This window comes from Lepisosteus oculatus, chromosome 6 (genome assembly GCF_040954835.1).
Source record: "Lepisosteus oculatus isolate fLepOcu1 chromosome 6, fLepOcu1.hap2, whole genome shotgun sequence".
In the NCBI taxonomy this organism is placed as follows: domain Eukaryota; kingdom Metazoa; phylum Chordata; class Actinopteri; order Semionotiformes; family Lepisosteidae; genus Lepisosteus; species Lepisosteus oculatus.
The window spans coordinates 11,183,061-11,198,772 of NC_090701.1; the positions used below are offsets into that span (position 1 = coordinate 11,183,061).

Below are 15,712 nucleotides of genomic sequence, written 5' to 3' on the forward strand. Positions count from 1 at the left end.
AGGATGCTTGTTTTTTTAATTCTCACTTCAAATAGTTAATGAACGCATAATGTGAATGACAGAAGTCAAAGGATTTTAGGCATCACTGAATTCAGATTAATGAGTAATTGGAAGATAATATAACATTAATTAATTCAAGTTTCATGAACTACAACATTGCTATTGTTATCTTGCATTCCTAATTAAAAGGGAAGTTTCTATGACACATATTACAGGCCTCTGCCCCTCTGAAACAGAGGATCTGTACAAAATGCTCAATGTGGAAAATAATACATGGTTTTAATTAAATTTAATCAGTAAGAGCTTTTTTTGTACTCCTTGAGCTCCTGGGATTTTTTTTACTATTGGAACATTGGCACATGGTCTTTGACGTACTGTTGTCTTTCACTATGTCATTTTTAACTCCTGAAACCTCCAGATTGCTTCTTAATCCGTGACACAAACAGAGGTCCGATGCAATCACGGTGGAAATTCTATTGCAATTCCTATTTTCTTCTTGTGAACAGCACATTTGCATGAATGCAGACAAATTGCAATGCTTGTCCGCATGTATTTTGTGGGTCCGGTTAGCAAAAAACATATCTATTTCTAATTAATTGTTGGGCAGGCTTTACCATCTTGTAGCCCAGAGTCACCAGGTCTAAGCTGCTAAGCAAGGCTGGGTCCTGTCAAGAGTTAGAGTTAGATTTCCGGGAAAAATCAAGGTTGTGATAGACCTGTAGTTAGAGCTCTTCGCTATGGAGTAGAATTTCCTGACCAATGCCTCAGTACAGAGACCAGGGGAAACTGTACTCTAGGAGGTGCTGTCCCCTAAGTGAGAAGCCCTGACTACATGGTTATACTGCTCTAAAGAATAGTTGGGGTGTTAGCCCAGTGTCCTATTTAATTGCACTCTCTTTTGTTCAATCTGGTCTACCTAAAGGTCCTTCTTAATTGGATTCTAGAACACATTCTCAATTTCTCCACCTAATCTGCTGTGAAGTGTAGCTGTTGGCACATACTGTATGAAGCGTAGCTTCTGCATTTCAGGGAGTGATTGAAGAGGGTTCCCCCTCTATATGGAAAAGTGCTCCAGGAGCCTTTGGAATCAAAGGTACTATATAAATGCAAGAACGTATGACTGCATTATACTTTCTAACAATACTCTTGAAGCATATTGTTAAATAAGTTAATAATTGTTATATTGTAGGTGTAGTGTTATTGACAAAAGGCACAAATAATTAAATAGTCATAAACGAAAGGACATCCTCAGGCAGGAATTAAATGTTTAGGTGGAGGAAAGAGGTTTGAGTTACTCTCATATCCACCAGATGGGTCGCCCTTCAGGACAGGGTGGCCAAACTACAGTACGTACTCGTACTCGTACTCAGGCAGGTTTGCTGTTCTTCATCTGCTCTGTGGACACAGTAATCTGCTATGATTTCACAAGCACTACAACAACAAAGACAGACTGATGGATAAGAGATTTATTTGTGCGCCAAAACACAAACATACAAGACAAGGACAACTGCTTTCATGTCAGTGCAACTAAATCAGTTATTGCAAAAACTTACAGTTCTTTTCCAGTTAAAACATCTGTATCTTTCTGCAATGGCACATATGTCTACGGATAAACGTTTGTGCAGCAATTCAAATATATATATATACTGTATATAATCCAAATAAAACGTTCTGTACAATGTATAAACAGTGGACACATCAATCATAAGAACGATCCTCTGTACATCTGCAAGAAGAGGCTGATGTGATGAAAAAATCATCTGAATCCATCACAGCATTTACCCGAAGAATAAATAAAAAATAATTTAGATTTTCTTTCTAAGATTTAAATAGAAGAGAATTTAAAAATGTAAAAATATAGCTCCACTCTGTTTTCTGTTTAATATTATAATACATATTTATAATTCCATCGGAGACATTTCTTAACATTCCAGCTACATTAAAGTATTTTTATAGATATGTAATATCAGAACGCTTTACTTAAACAACTTGACAAACCTGAGAAGCAGACACTGGTGATTCCCAGACGGCTGTTACTGTAAACCAGGGTGTTCACATTCAGACCTAGAAGGTTTAGTTAAGCCAACGACTAGATCTATGAAGTAATTAAGAGCTCAGGAAGAATGAAAACCTCCAGAACTGGAGCTGTACAGCTGTAGCTGGTGTAAAGATAAGAAAGATGACCTTCTCCTAGCTAACTAGAGAAAAAAACACTGTAGCACACTGTAATCCTATTTTATACAACTCTCCAAAGGCTTGGAAAGTTTGTCTGAAACTGAATCGGGACCCAGAGGATAAGTCTTTGGAGCGCGCACATTTTCTAGTACTAACCAGAAGAGATTGAAACCTATTATAATCTGCAGGGAAGAAAAAAAAAAGTGCTTTTCAAATAACATCTACATGAATCGCATAACATCCTGCACACGGTTTTTTTACACAGGCCTGTTAGCAAAAGCAACAGTGTAACAATTCCGAGGAACAGTCTTCAGCTGCACCAGGGGCGATAGCGCCGCCCTGCCTGTGACTGGACCTACAGGCTCGACTCCAGCTGTTTCTCCAGCAGCTGCACCATGTCTGGGCAGGAGGAGGCCCGGGCCAAGTCCAGAGCGGTGCGACCGCCGGCGTCCCGGTGGCCGAGGTCGGACCGGGGCGCCAGGAACTCCACCACGTCGGCGTGCCCCTCGGCGATGGCGACGTGGATGGGCAGCGCCCCCGCGCTGTCCGCCACGTTGACCCCGGCGCCAAACTCCACCAGGATGCGCAGCGTCTCCAGGAAGCCGGTCCGGGCCGCGTCGTGCGCGGGGGTGACGCCGGAGTGGTCCTGGACGTTGGGGTCGGCGCCGCGCTCCAGGAGGGCCCGGGCCAGGGAGCAGCAGCCCATCATCATCACCTGGGCAGCAGGGCGATCGGGAGACAAACGAGCGTGACTGGCACCGCGGTAACGCGTGCTCCCCAGATCGACAGCGTCACCCATCCGCTGTTCACTGCTTCTTCCAGTTCAGGGTCGCGGAGCCGATCCTGGCGGGCAGCAGGCCCCAGGCGGGATACACCCTGGACGGGAATCCGGTCCACCGCAGGGCACATAGAGACACAGACGTGCTCGCGCTCCCACCAGGGCCAGTTTGCCCAGAACCCGGTTACCCTACCAGTATGTCGTTGGACTGCTGGAGGAAACCCGAGCACCGGGAAGAAACCCGTGTGAGCGCACGCACAGGGAGAACACACAAACTTCACGCAGGTAGTCGCCCAGGGCCCTAGCGCTTTCAGGCAGCAATGCTAAACAACTGTGCCTCCATGCTGCATCAACAGCACCAATGTGAATAAAACTGCCAGCACCCCTGCCCTGCAAAACACCTACACCGAATTAAAAGCAGAAGAGCAGAACTTTATCGCAGTTGTTTATACACTAATTCTAGCTGTGGGATCTGTGTTCCTAGGAAACCGCACTGTGGTCATATTTGCTGTGCTACACAACTGGGCGGAGCAGTGGCTCTGTTGCTAAGGAGCTGTGCCTGTGGCTGGAAGGTTGCTGGTTCAAATCCTGCAGCTGGCAGAGGAATCCTACTCTGTTGGGCCCCTGAGCAAGGCCCTTAACCCCAACTGCTCCAGGGGTGCCATACAATGGCAGACCCTGCACTTCTCTCCCTGTCTGTGTCTCCATGGAGAAAAGCTGGGGTATGTGAAAAGATGAATTCCTAATGCAAGATATTGTATAGGGCTAATAAAGAAACATTATCATTAACTGATCCACCTTTTCAATCTTTGAAAAGGTAGAGTTGGGGAATACAGTATTTAAGTTTCATGCCGGGTAAAAAAAAAATAGTCTTGTCGGCCATGGACAGTAGAAAAAGACTTTATTGAAATGTAAGAAGGGTTTATTTCAACCTTAACTCAAATGTAACTATCGATGTATTGGGGGTTTTAAATGATTTTTATGGGACATGAATTGTCATCAGGTGAACAAAAAAAGTGGTTTATTTATATAAACGGGTTTCTTCAGCTGACTTTCTGCACCAGAAACAAAAATCGTTCATCTGAAAGATAGCAAAACGATGTCGCGGAAGAAATAAAAAAAAAAACCTCCTCACCGGAGAGTATTGGTTTATTATAACTCCTCCTTTATACTCTCCCATAGTATGACATCACATCACCTATTTATTTAAAAACGTTGTTTTGTATTTCAGAGACGTGTAGACAAATGTACATGTATCGGCTTACAACGTACTGTAGCATCTGCGCGCTGAGAAGACACTAGTTGACAACAGGCGAGTGGGAAAACATGTCAAGTTGTCAGGATGTTGCAGGGATGTTGGTGACCTTCGGTGACCCGGGATAGCGGAACAACGACGCGCCTGCGTTTTCAAAGCCAAATAAATGTCTTTTGAACGAAAAGATGAGTGTTAATATACAAAGCAGTGCTTTTCAGAAGCTTATGCGGGAGTTTCTTTCCTTGCGTACACTAGGCTTGGCTCCTGAGTACAAGGCGCGTCTTGGACGGGACACGTTCCGCGCAATTTTGTCTCGGAGAAAAAAATAATAAAAATAAACCAGAGACCCTCCGGTCTTTCTTGTCGAGGTCGAAACCAAACGACTTTCTGTTTTGTCGCACTTGTTCACAAGGCGATTTAAACACGAAGGATCACAAGAGCGCTCCGGGACTACACTCAATAAAACCATCGCTGGGACACACATTATATCCCAACAGACAGGTGTGTCGCCCTGAACACTTCAAACACTGTACTTGGCCTGTACCTCACAGTCTAAAAGTTGCATTCGCAAATCAAATCCCAAGGCACTGGCGAACTCCAGGCGGCGGGCGACTCCAGGTTCAACCCGGGCGGGAGCTGTAAAGGCGCGTTGATAAGCGAGAGCAGCGGGCACCTCTTTACGCAAAGAGTGGCGGGGGTCGAGGGGGACACGTTTCGCCCGAGTTGAGATGAGACCTTCCTGAGGATCAACCCCCCCCCCGTGAATTACCTGCAGCGCCGTTTTCCCGAACTCGTTGACCGTGTCGGGGGGCAGGCGCTGATCCTGCAGCAGCCGGCGCACCTCGGCGAGCCTCCCCCCGGCAGCCGCGGAGGTCAGCCGCTTCCCGGCGTCTGTCTCTTCCAGCACCATTGCAGCAGCCTGCAGGGAGGGATCAGCTGTTGTAAAGCAACAGTAAGAAGAAGTCTGGGAGTATAATCGATCAGTGTCTCCTGCACGTTGATGTACTGTACGTCCGCCACTGTCGAGTGAGAGCTGTCACCTGTGTTCTGGGCAGCAACAGCATCAATACTGATTTGTATGCACAGTATGGAGAAAGGACTGACATCCTGTCAAACCGCATTAGTTAACAGCATTCAGAAAAAAAAAATTAAACTGTCATGCGTCATGTATTGCCTTTCGAGTTTTCCCAAGAAAAATGTGACGTTTTATGAGATTTTATAGAAAACACACTCACCTATTCTACATATGTACATCATACGTGTATATCTATACCCCTGGCTAACATCTGAAATACTCGTATTTTTTAAGAATAAACGATTTCGGAAAAAAACATGATATAAAAAGGTACCTTTGGCAGAGGTCCGCTCACCTTTCTGTGTTTTGCGCTCAGCGCCCGCTGTCGGGGGAGGGGGCATCTCCACCAATCAGCGCGGACCGCCGAGCGGCCCGACACCACATAGGCCCAGAGGGCGGAGACACAGGTTGGTTGCCACCCTGTCGCCATGGTAACTCCGGCCGGCCAGCCAATGGGAAGCGGGCAGGAGAAGGCGGGCTGTTCAATCGCGAGCTGCCGCAGGGAAAGAGAGATCGCAATCGATGTCCAGGAGCATAGAGATCGATGCGAAGATGGGAGAAACACACGAGTTCACCATGCTTTTGCTTTCACATTTCAGCTGTAGTAAAAGCGCTTGTATTACCATATGAAGCTATAATTAAAAATTCTGCATAAAGACGATAGACCAGTTTAAAAACTGAAATCAAAGCGTAGTTCACGTTTTCCATAAGTGTAGATAAGACTAGTATTCCAGTCCCAACGTATTAAAGTAAAGCGAACTTAAACCATATTCGAAAACACGATAGTAACTGATTTGCGCCTTGTTGCACTTGGGCCCTTACATTTCAGGGTTCAGTGATCATGGACCAGCCACCAGGGGCCGCCAAATCAGTTCAAAATAGTCGACCTCTGTGTGTAATTGCTCGTCAAGTCTAATTAGTCTAATTGAACGTCTGGAGCGTGAATGTGCACACAGGACACAGCACAGTTGTGCTGATAGGGACCATCGTTTGCTTTGTTGGTAGACCATTGCAGGCAGTGCACTGAGTGAAGAGGCCTTAGTTGGCCCTAGAAAAGCACCAGGAGTATTGTGGCTTTGTGTTGTGTCAGGGTGTGGAGTGGCTCATATGCAGGAGTCCACTAGGCAATGCTGCCTGATGTGGGGCTCTGTCACACGATTCGTTTGGGTTTTTCTTTCTTAGAAAAATGAAAAATAACATTTTTTTCTCATCTACAGTGGATTCCTATAAATTGCAATGCGTGCCATATCCAATGACATTTCATGCCTAATCCTCTCTGGAGGATAAGCATGCAGACATGAGATGCGTTACGGATAATACCCCTATATTAAAACAGCCCAGATCCCAACAGCCCTTACAAACTATGCAACTTACATTAATGTACCTATAAACTGCATATAGACTACATTAGCTTTGTTCCAATGCCTCGGGAAAAAAAGCATTGGTTATATGTACATTGATTTTCCGAACGACATACTTAAGAACCCAACACTGCTACACAAACAGAGTGAGAAGATCAGGATTTTAATTTTGAAATCAAATATGGTGCTCCTCACATCTTTTTTGTTTGCGATAGCCTCATACATAAATAAACAGGCTGTTAAATATTGATGATCCACAAACAGGTTTCTCCCTGGCGAGGTCTCCTCAGTGTGCTGTAGCCTTGTCCTGGCTGCTCTCTTGTTGCTCTGTAGTCCTTCATTTGAACTGGCAGCTCCATCCACTGCTGAGGACAAAGACTTCAACAAATTGGAATGGGGCCTGAGGCAGGACTTCACGGCCCAAGTGAATGAAAAATTGAACGTACTGTATATTTAAAACAAATCTAAAATACTCTACGTTTAGTATTTTTTAAAAGATCTACAGTATACAGTATGAAAACAAGACATACATATTTTGAGTTTAACAAGTACCGTTCAAGTCATAAAAGGAAGCTTTTGATCTTGACAGAAGGGCCTCATGGCGTGACTGTGAGGTACTGAAGGAGTTTTAGGAAGGAGCCAGGTCCTGACATTAGGGTTATGAACAGTTACCCGGATTTGGTTAGTCCTACTACTGTGATCATGTCAAATATTCAACAATGTTCAGGAACAAAAGAGCTGCCATCTTTAAAGTTTATATATTCTCTGTCGTTACGTCCAACCGTGTGCTTTTTGATGGTTTCATTTTTTTTGTCGGTCCTATTTAGCTGATAATTTGATTAGGTGTTACATTTATTTTCCTCTATTGTATAACATTTTATGACCTTTCCTAAGTTGGAGTCATGAACAAAAGAACAGGGCCTCCAGCATGGCCCTCTTCTTTAAAAAATAAACATCTTTTACGTAATCCAAATACTTTTTTGTAACAGCCCTTCCCAGCAGGCACTGCTTTGCGTCCCTTGCCATATCCCATCACCTCCCCCCTATAGCGCTCCTATGGCTCTTCCTGGGGGATTCCGATTGGCCAGGCTCCCACTTCCTCCGCCGAACTCCTCACTTCTGCTATTCCATCGTAATTGGCGTTGTTTTGACCACAGCCTTTTCAGTCTGGAATTTACTTATCGCCTTCATGGAATGTGGCAATGTCTCCTCTTGCCTACTGCAGTCAGTAAGCACTGTTTAAAGATTTACTTGAATGAAGGGTTAGAAATGTTTTAGAGACATGCACCTGCATCAAGTTAACCAAAGATGTTGAATCTCAGAAATAAATTACTGTATATCTCCAGTTTTAGTGATCAAAAATCAGAAGCACCAACTTACCACAGAAATGCAGAGAACCATATATATTGACATTGATTAGAAACAAGGAAAAAGTAATGTTCACATATTTATCTACAGTACATGTCAATGCATGTACAGTACATCTACAAATAAAAACATGCATGCATAAATTTTACATGGTCATATCTTTTGTTTTTATGTGCATTTACATAAACATATACAATTAGGTTTTTGGAGGAGGCTGAACTACATTGCATTAATATATGACTGAAAAAGATGTTTTTATGTTGCACTCAACAAGTAAATGATTTAAAAAGTCATTTGGTTCTGAATGTTTTGGATGAAAGTCCTTCACCCAGTTAGAAAGCAATTTATAGTAAATGATTGTTTAAAATGTCTGAGCAAGATGCAGACATGATGTCAGTATATTTATCAGCCAGTGCGGTGTAGCTCAACCAGTCAAAGTGTTGTCCTAGACTGGATTTCACCTGTGAAATCTAACTAGACAAGAACTGCCTGATATTGGCTGGTCTTGAGAGGAAAGGTAGCTGTTCATTTTAATTAAAAAATGTTGTGTTTCTCTATTCCCTATGACTTCATGGGTCATCGAAGACTTGTTAACAGCACAGATATATGTACAACCAAAACCTTTGGTGCCCATTTACTTTTAATTTTTACTAAAACATACTGTGCATGGCAGACAATACTGTATCTCATAAAAAGGTGAGATAAACTTTAACCACTTACCACATGAGAAAATCAATGAAAAGGCAAATTACAAGGCGTTAACATAGATTATGGTGTAGAAATGTAATAAAAATGACAATAGGAAAAGCATAATTACAAATATCCAGTTCTGTGAACTGGAGATAAAACTGTAAACAGATTCATCGTGTATAAAAGATGCTTGTTAGGAAGACTCCTCTTTGCCAGAGTAAAATGCCTTAGGATACAGTAATTATTCTCATTTTCCCTGTTGTACAATTACTGTTTGATGTTATTCATCCATTATGTCTACTATTCTGCCCTTTTGCATAGTCAATAACAGCCGTTCGTTTTATTACAGGTCATCATATTTATGTATAATTATATTTTCTACAGTATGTGGATAATTGTTTGGCATTTACAGTATATGGAAACCTACCAGCTGCTTCTTTACTTATTTTTAGAAATTACACTTGAACTTGAAAGTTGAAACTTGGACTTCAGAGTAGTATAGTGGCAGGCTAGGTTTAAGGTTTATGTTTAGAGCTAAATTGGTAAAACTATGGTTAATCTTGAGGTTGGGTTTAAGGATAGATATAGGGTTATGTTACACAACCATTAAAGTGTAGTTGGAAAAAGTTAAATTTAAAGCATAAATGTACACCCCTAAATAACTTGTAATACACAGCAATTGAAATAGTGCTGTCTTTAACCAGCAGTAGGTCTTCCCACCACTGATCACACTATTGTCAGTAGCTACGGTATATCACCCTAAACTCACAACTGACAATCCACTGTAGCTAAGCAGGTGTGAGCCTGGCCAGTGCCTGGATAGGAGACAACCTGGAAAAACTGAGGTGTTAGTAGGACCAGTAGGAAGCACTCACCCTTCAGTTTGTCCTAATACCCCAGTATAGTGATGGGGACACTATACTGTAAAAAAATGTTCTGTTCCTTGAATGAGATGTAAAACCAAGGTTCCCAAACCAATTAAGTTTGAGTTTCAGTGCTTTCAAATAAAAATATCACAGAGGACAACATTTCAATGTAGGATTTGTAATTCAGTAAAATGAGAGAATTGGTCAAGGGTCTGAATACTTTTGCAAGGCACTGTAAATGTAAGGGTTACTGTTATCCTTTCTATAATTACTACTTGTTTAATACTTTCATTAGACTGCCAATCTAACCTATTCTGCATACTTGTTAGAGGTGGGAACAATCTGGAAGATCTAGGCAAAATCCATATTAATGTAGTATTAATATGAAGGAGAATATATAAAATCTATACATATAGGCTTCTAAGCCCAGAAGGAAATGCAGGACCTTGTGGCAATATACTGCAAAGCCTACCATAGTGCCAGGCATTAGTTAAATACAATCCATAGCTCAACAATACACAAGTTACATACTTGTCATGTAGACTTTCTGCTTTTCTCTTTTGAGCTGCAAGTTACGTTCAGGTTTCTGTCTCTCTTGTGAGTATAAGTGTGTTCTACATTATTTCTGGTTGGATGTGAAGTTTTTAACTTTGAAGGGCATCATACAGTAAGTAGTTTTTTTTCCCTCATTAAAGTATTTAAAATAAACTATTCCCAAAACCTTTTGAAAAAGGACTACTGATAAATAATTTACATTTGCAAGCTGACTATCTAATTTGAGAGTGCAAAAAACTAAGGAGCAAATTAAGATAATTTGCTTCTGTTAAAACCCATGACTACACTGTGGTTGAGCCAAATAGAAAAGATCTAAATGTTAAAATAAAACACTTATTTTCTTTGCTGGAAATACATTCTTTGTAAAAGGTTGCAGGTATTATACTAGTCATTCAAGTCCCTTCAGAATGTGCAGATTATTCATCTACTATCTAAAATGCAGAACTGTATTTAATTGGATGACAAGCACATTAATATTGACTACTGCTCCCAAATACGATGTGAGAACGTTATTGAAATTAGCCATATTATTTTTTGTTCAACAGAGCAACGAAGAATCTAAACAGTTAAAACTGAATGATAAAATATGATAGCATTTAGAGAAAGATGAGTTGAAAGCAGAAAAACATCAAGCATAATGTTTTTTAAATGATCTTACCCATACCCATACCCACAGTTAATTATGAAATCTAACTGACAGAAATGAGATTGAAATGAATCAATACTTTGCTAATGAAATCAACAAATGTCACGAAACATCCATCCAGCCATGTTCAATAGCCACTTAGTCCAATACGGGACCTGGTGCCCGAGCTGTCAGACCATGGGCGCAAAGCAAGATACTGTACACTAGAGACAGGGCAGACACATATAGTACATTCACTCACACATACACAAGGGGTACAATATAAAGACTCCAATTAAACCGGAGAGCATATCATTTGATTGTATAAGGAAACTGGAGAACCCACTGAATCACTCAAACTCCACACAGACAGATCCCCAGATCAGAACCTGGAACAACAGTGCTGTACTGCAGCCCCATTGATCATTGTATAATAACATTCTGAAAAACCACACTGTGGAAATACATAAGTGAAATGGGCTTGTTAGTAGAAGGTGCAATATTATTAGCAATGGTAACATTAGCACGTTTGTGAGAGATATTTCTGCTCCTCTGCAGTACCTTTTTTATCAACATGACAGATGTAGGGAACTTTTCACATTTCATCACTAATATTTTGTTTCACCAAATGTCTACCGTTGAACATTGAGGTAGGAGTGACAATTCCAAAGAGGCATTTTTATGTTTATTTCAAAGATTCTGCCGGATTATTCAGGACTAAAAAGGGCAAGTACCATTAGAAATATTTGTACCTATTGTTAAATTGTCCTTTGTTGACCTTCTCCACAATTAATGCCTTATTCTACAGATTTTTTTGGGGGATAAATAAATAATATGACTGTCAAATACTTGTTTTTTTAATAGCTTCTTCTTGTTAGATATATACCCATACCATGCCATCAAACAGAAACCATACAATAAATTTAATACATGACACATTTTCGGCTGACATTCCTAATAAACCCTAGTTTTCAAGGAGGAGAGAACCCTGAAAAGGGGCATATTATTTACAGACTTCACTAGAGTTTTTCTTTTCTTACTTTGATTGAAAGCAATACTCACAGAGTGCATATATAAAATACCTGAGACAGGACATAACCATAAAACTATCGACCAATTGGCCTTATGTCTGTTAGACTTAAACGTTTTAGAAAACCTAGAATTAAACTAAAAGAATATGTACAAAACAATTACAATTATTTTAAGAAAGGATCAATAGTGATTTAGAAAAGGCACATATTGTTTAACTAGCTTGCTAGAATTCCCCAAATTAACAGCAAGCATAATAGATACAACTAAAGCACCAAAGGTGATATATTTAGACTCGCCAAAAGCTTTAGGTAAGGTTCCTCATGAAAAGCCTGATAATGAAATTTAAAACTCTAAGAATTCACAATAATACACGTAAATCAAAAACAGATTAACAAACAGGAAACTCATGTGTCATCTTATGGGGCATAACTTCTGTTAGGTAAACATAAGCAGTGGTGTACTGCAGGGATCTACTTTGAACCCACTGCTCTTCCTAATCTATACCAGCAATTTACATTCTGATGCAGGCAGCAAATTAGTTAAAACTGGAAATAATACAAAAGTAGAGGAAACGGCAAAGAGAGAAAAAGCAGCAAGGGAATTACGAAGAGATTTGAACAAAATTAGAGAGCGGGCAGAGACAAATTAAATGAAATACAATACAGTACATGTTGCATGGGTAATGCAGAGCTGCAATATGAGACACACATAATGGATCTAGATCTCTATGTAGATTTGTCTGCGCACACTAGAAGATGCTGTCACAGAATGAATTACGTCACTCCGACGTATGGAATCGTTAACATCTCAGAATTCAAATGATAACGAACAGTGGGGTTTGACCGGAAACAAATGAATACAGCAAACCTCGCTTTAACGGACAAAATCTGTTAAAGTGGATTTTTTTCTGGATATCTAGACATTGTCCGCAACAACGGGCAAGTATATACTCTGTATAGGCGTAGGCATTGCTCACCTCGGCTGTTGAGTTTCGTATGCTTTAGCGAATTAAAAAACAATAATTTTCAATCCACTGAAAAGGTAACGATGTGTAAAAAAGCTTTCTTAGATGCACAAATACCAAAACAATGTAAAAATGCATACTGCATAGTTTAAAAATTCAGGAATATCCGTGCTGAAAGAAAGCGGATAACCGTTACATTCACTTATCTACCGTAGTCGGGTTGTTTTATACAAATATCAGCAAAGGCTCTTAAAAGGCTGTTCATCACAAAGTAAATAAAAGTACATACCTGATAGAAGCTAATACAGTCAGGTATATCGTGATGGAGCCCGTCCATCACGTGTTCAGTTTAACCGTGAAATAATGATTACCCAAACTCAATATCCATACTGTAATAAACTCATGCTTTCGCAGCAAATATAAGCGCCGCATTTGCAACGTCAACCCAGACGTCACAATAACGGGCTTTACATCTGTGATGACGCAACTCATTAACACAATGAAAATTGTTCATCATGTCTGTGAGATTTTTTTTAATAACAGATATCCAAGCCCTTCATTTCATGTGTTGCGAATATCATCCATCTATTCATTTTCGAACTGCTTCTTCCCATTCAAGATCGCGGGGGAGCCCGAGTCTATCCCGGCAAGCAACAGGGAAAAGACAGGATACATCCCAGATCGGACGCCAGTCCACCATAGGGCACACACAGACATACACACACCCACGGCCCATTTTCACAGAAGGCAGTTAACCTACCAGTGTGTTTTTCAGTATGTATTTGGACTGTGAGAGGAAAGCAGAGCACCAGGCAAAAACCTATACAAACGTGGAGAACATACAAATTCCACACAGACAACAGACGGCGGACAGATTCGAGGTCCAGACTGAAACCCAGGGCCCCAGCACTGCAAGGCAGCAACGTAAACCACTGTGCGTGCCCAAGGTCCACAACTGAACCATTATGCTTACAATTAGCAGCTTGTTGCTAACTGCACTATTCATGTGAGTTCAGGACATATTCATTATCTATTTTTTTTAGAATGTGAAACAATCATTTGTATATCTCAAACACAATCCTGTACTGGATGAAAGGCTCCAACCAGACACTGTAAAGAATTCTGTCTCCTGGTCTTCATATCTACTGATGTACAGTAGATGAGCCCTCCCCTGCTGGGCTCCTGTTCTCTCCTGGAGGAATTTTCATACTCCATTGTTCACCCATTGTTCTTAATGTTTTCAGCCGCTCACAGTGCTCCGTCTCCACTCGTCTACTAATATCTGCAGTGAGCTTGCTCCTAGTCTCATACACTTCACACTCAGATAATCGGACTCCAAAGGATGGACTACAAATCCACTACGCTGCAATAGTACCCATGAACAATAATACAATACAGTCACATTCTGGACAGGGCTCGGTTTGTTTATTACAACTGATGACAGTTTTTTGTTTTTCCCAGATTGCTGAAATTAATTTGAAACCAAGTGTTCTGGTACACAGTGCCTGCCATGTTCTGTGCCTACTGTGAGCTGTGTTCTGTAATAGCCGTGTGGCTTTGCAGTGTAGGGGCCTTTCAGAGCTATTTTGCGGTCACTCACAATCCCTCCCTTCTTCACAGCAGTCCATCGGCAGGAGAAACAGGAAGTTTATCTGTGCAGACAGAAGGACCGAAGGCACAAATCACTGTTCCTTCGGCCTGCCATTATTTCAGCGGTTCAAAGCATCTCTGTATCTTTGAACACAGCTTGAAAGCACATTGTAACTAAAATGTGTTTTTTTTTTCCTTTTCAGCCTGCCTGTTTATAGGATTGTTATCACTAAAGAAATTCTTCAGAAAAGCGTCACAGGAATCTCATTACTGTGTGCTTGTCAGTGTATGGACTGACCATTTAGTGCACCTGCATGTAGTTGCCAAAGGTATCCACTGTGGATTCTGAGAAAGCCCACATCATTCATCAGCTTTGATTCTGATGAATTCCACTGAGCAAACTTTATTGATGAGCATTTTCCTTATTTTAATCAGGTACAGTCATATCTTTCCCTGTTCAAGAAAAATAGAAAAATGGTTTCTTTAGCTTGTCAGAGCTTTCCTTTCAGCTCAGAAATGTATCAAATGTATTTTAGCATGACACCCCTAATTGAAATTCTACACTCTTAATTATGGATTCTAACATCCATCCATTGTCTAACTGCTTCATGTAATTCAGGGTCATGAGAGTGGTTGAGCCTGTCCTGGCAAGCAACAGGAGCAGGATACACCTCAGAGGAAGTACTGTACCAGTCCTTCGCAGATATCCTACTGTAGCATTGTTTGCCTTTTGTAGCTACTTTATCCAGAACACGATTGAGATGTCATCCTTGGTACAACCCTGCTTGAAATGCATTTCATGCACAGTTTACCTTTTACATCAAAGAGACACTTGACTTCATCTGTTACTGTTGTTGTTATTGGAAAAAAAAAATGTTTTCAACTTGACTTCAATACTCCGTTCTATCGCTCTTTAATCTGTGTTTGCTATTCTCATGAATTCAGGCCTAGTACTTTACCAGTTTGAAAGATGGATAAGTTCATAATTCCTCTTAAGATGGGAGCTGGAGGAGATGGTGAGGAAGGTGAGTTTCTTTAACTATAGCCAGTGGCTATATTGCTGTGCAATTTACAACTGGCAACCCACTGAAGCTATGTACCGTATGTGTGAGTCTGGCCAGTACCTGGATGGGAGACCACCTGGGAAAGCTTAGGTTGCTGTTGGAAGAGGTGTTGGTGGGACCCGGTGGGACATCCTGCAGTCTGTGTGGATCCTAATGTCTCAGTATAGGGACGGCGCCGTCTTTCTGATGAGATGTAAAAACCAAGGTCCTGGCTCTCCGTGGTTATTAAAAATCCCAAAAGGAAATTAAAAAAATATCCAGCTGCAGAACATTGAAGTATAATTATACATTTTATCCAGAGTTACAAAACCTGG

The 15,712-nt window shown here is 41.1% G+C and overlaps 1 protein-coding gene across 7 annotated transcripts; it reads right to left on the minus strand.

The window, feature by feature from the left end:
• Positions 1 to 1,451: 1,451 nt before the first annotated feature.
• Positions 1,452 to 13,812, minus strand: LOC102682241 (cyclin-dependent kinase 4 inhibitor D-like). Of its 7 annotated transcripts, none has more exons than XM_015354747.2 (7): positions 13,034 to 13,807; positions 7,621 to 7,894; positions 6,840 to 7,022; positions 5,558 to 5,776; positions 4,978 to 5,127; positions 4,226 to 4,352; positions 1,452 to 2,890 (listed from the first exon to the last, which is right to left on the minus strand). In XM_015354747.2, exons 2-7 carry the CDS (start codon positions 7,675 to 7,677, stop codon positions 2,433 to 2,435), a joined length of 1,194 nt encoding a protein of 397 aa, XP_015210233.2. In that variant the 5' UTR covers positions 7,678 to 7,894; positions 13,034 to 13,807; the 3' UTR covers positions 1,452 to 2,432. The 7 variants fall into 7 exon arrangements, with proteins under 7 accessions (XP_015210233.2, XP_015210235.2, XP_015210238.2 ...); XM_015354749.2 differs by having other exon boundaries at positions 5,579 to 5,776; positions 13,034 to 13,805; XM_015354752.2 differs by lacking the exon at positions 7,621 to 7,894 and having other exon boundaries at positions 6,840 to 7,006; positions 13,034 to 13,812.
• Positions 13,813 to 15,712: the final 1,900 nt, after the last annotated feature.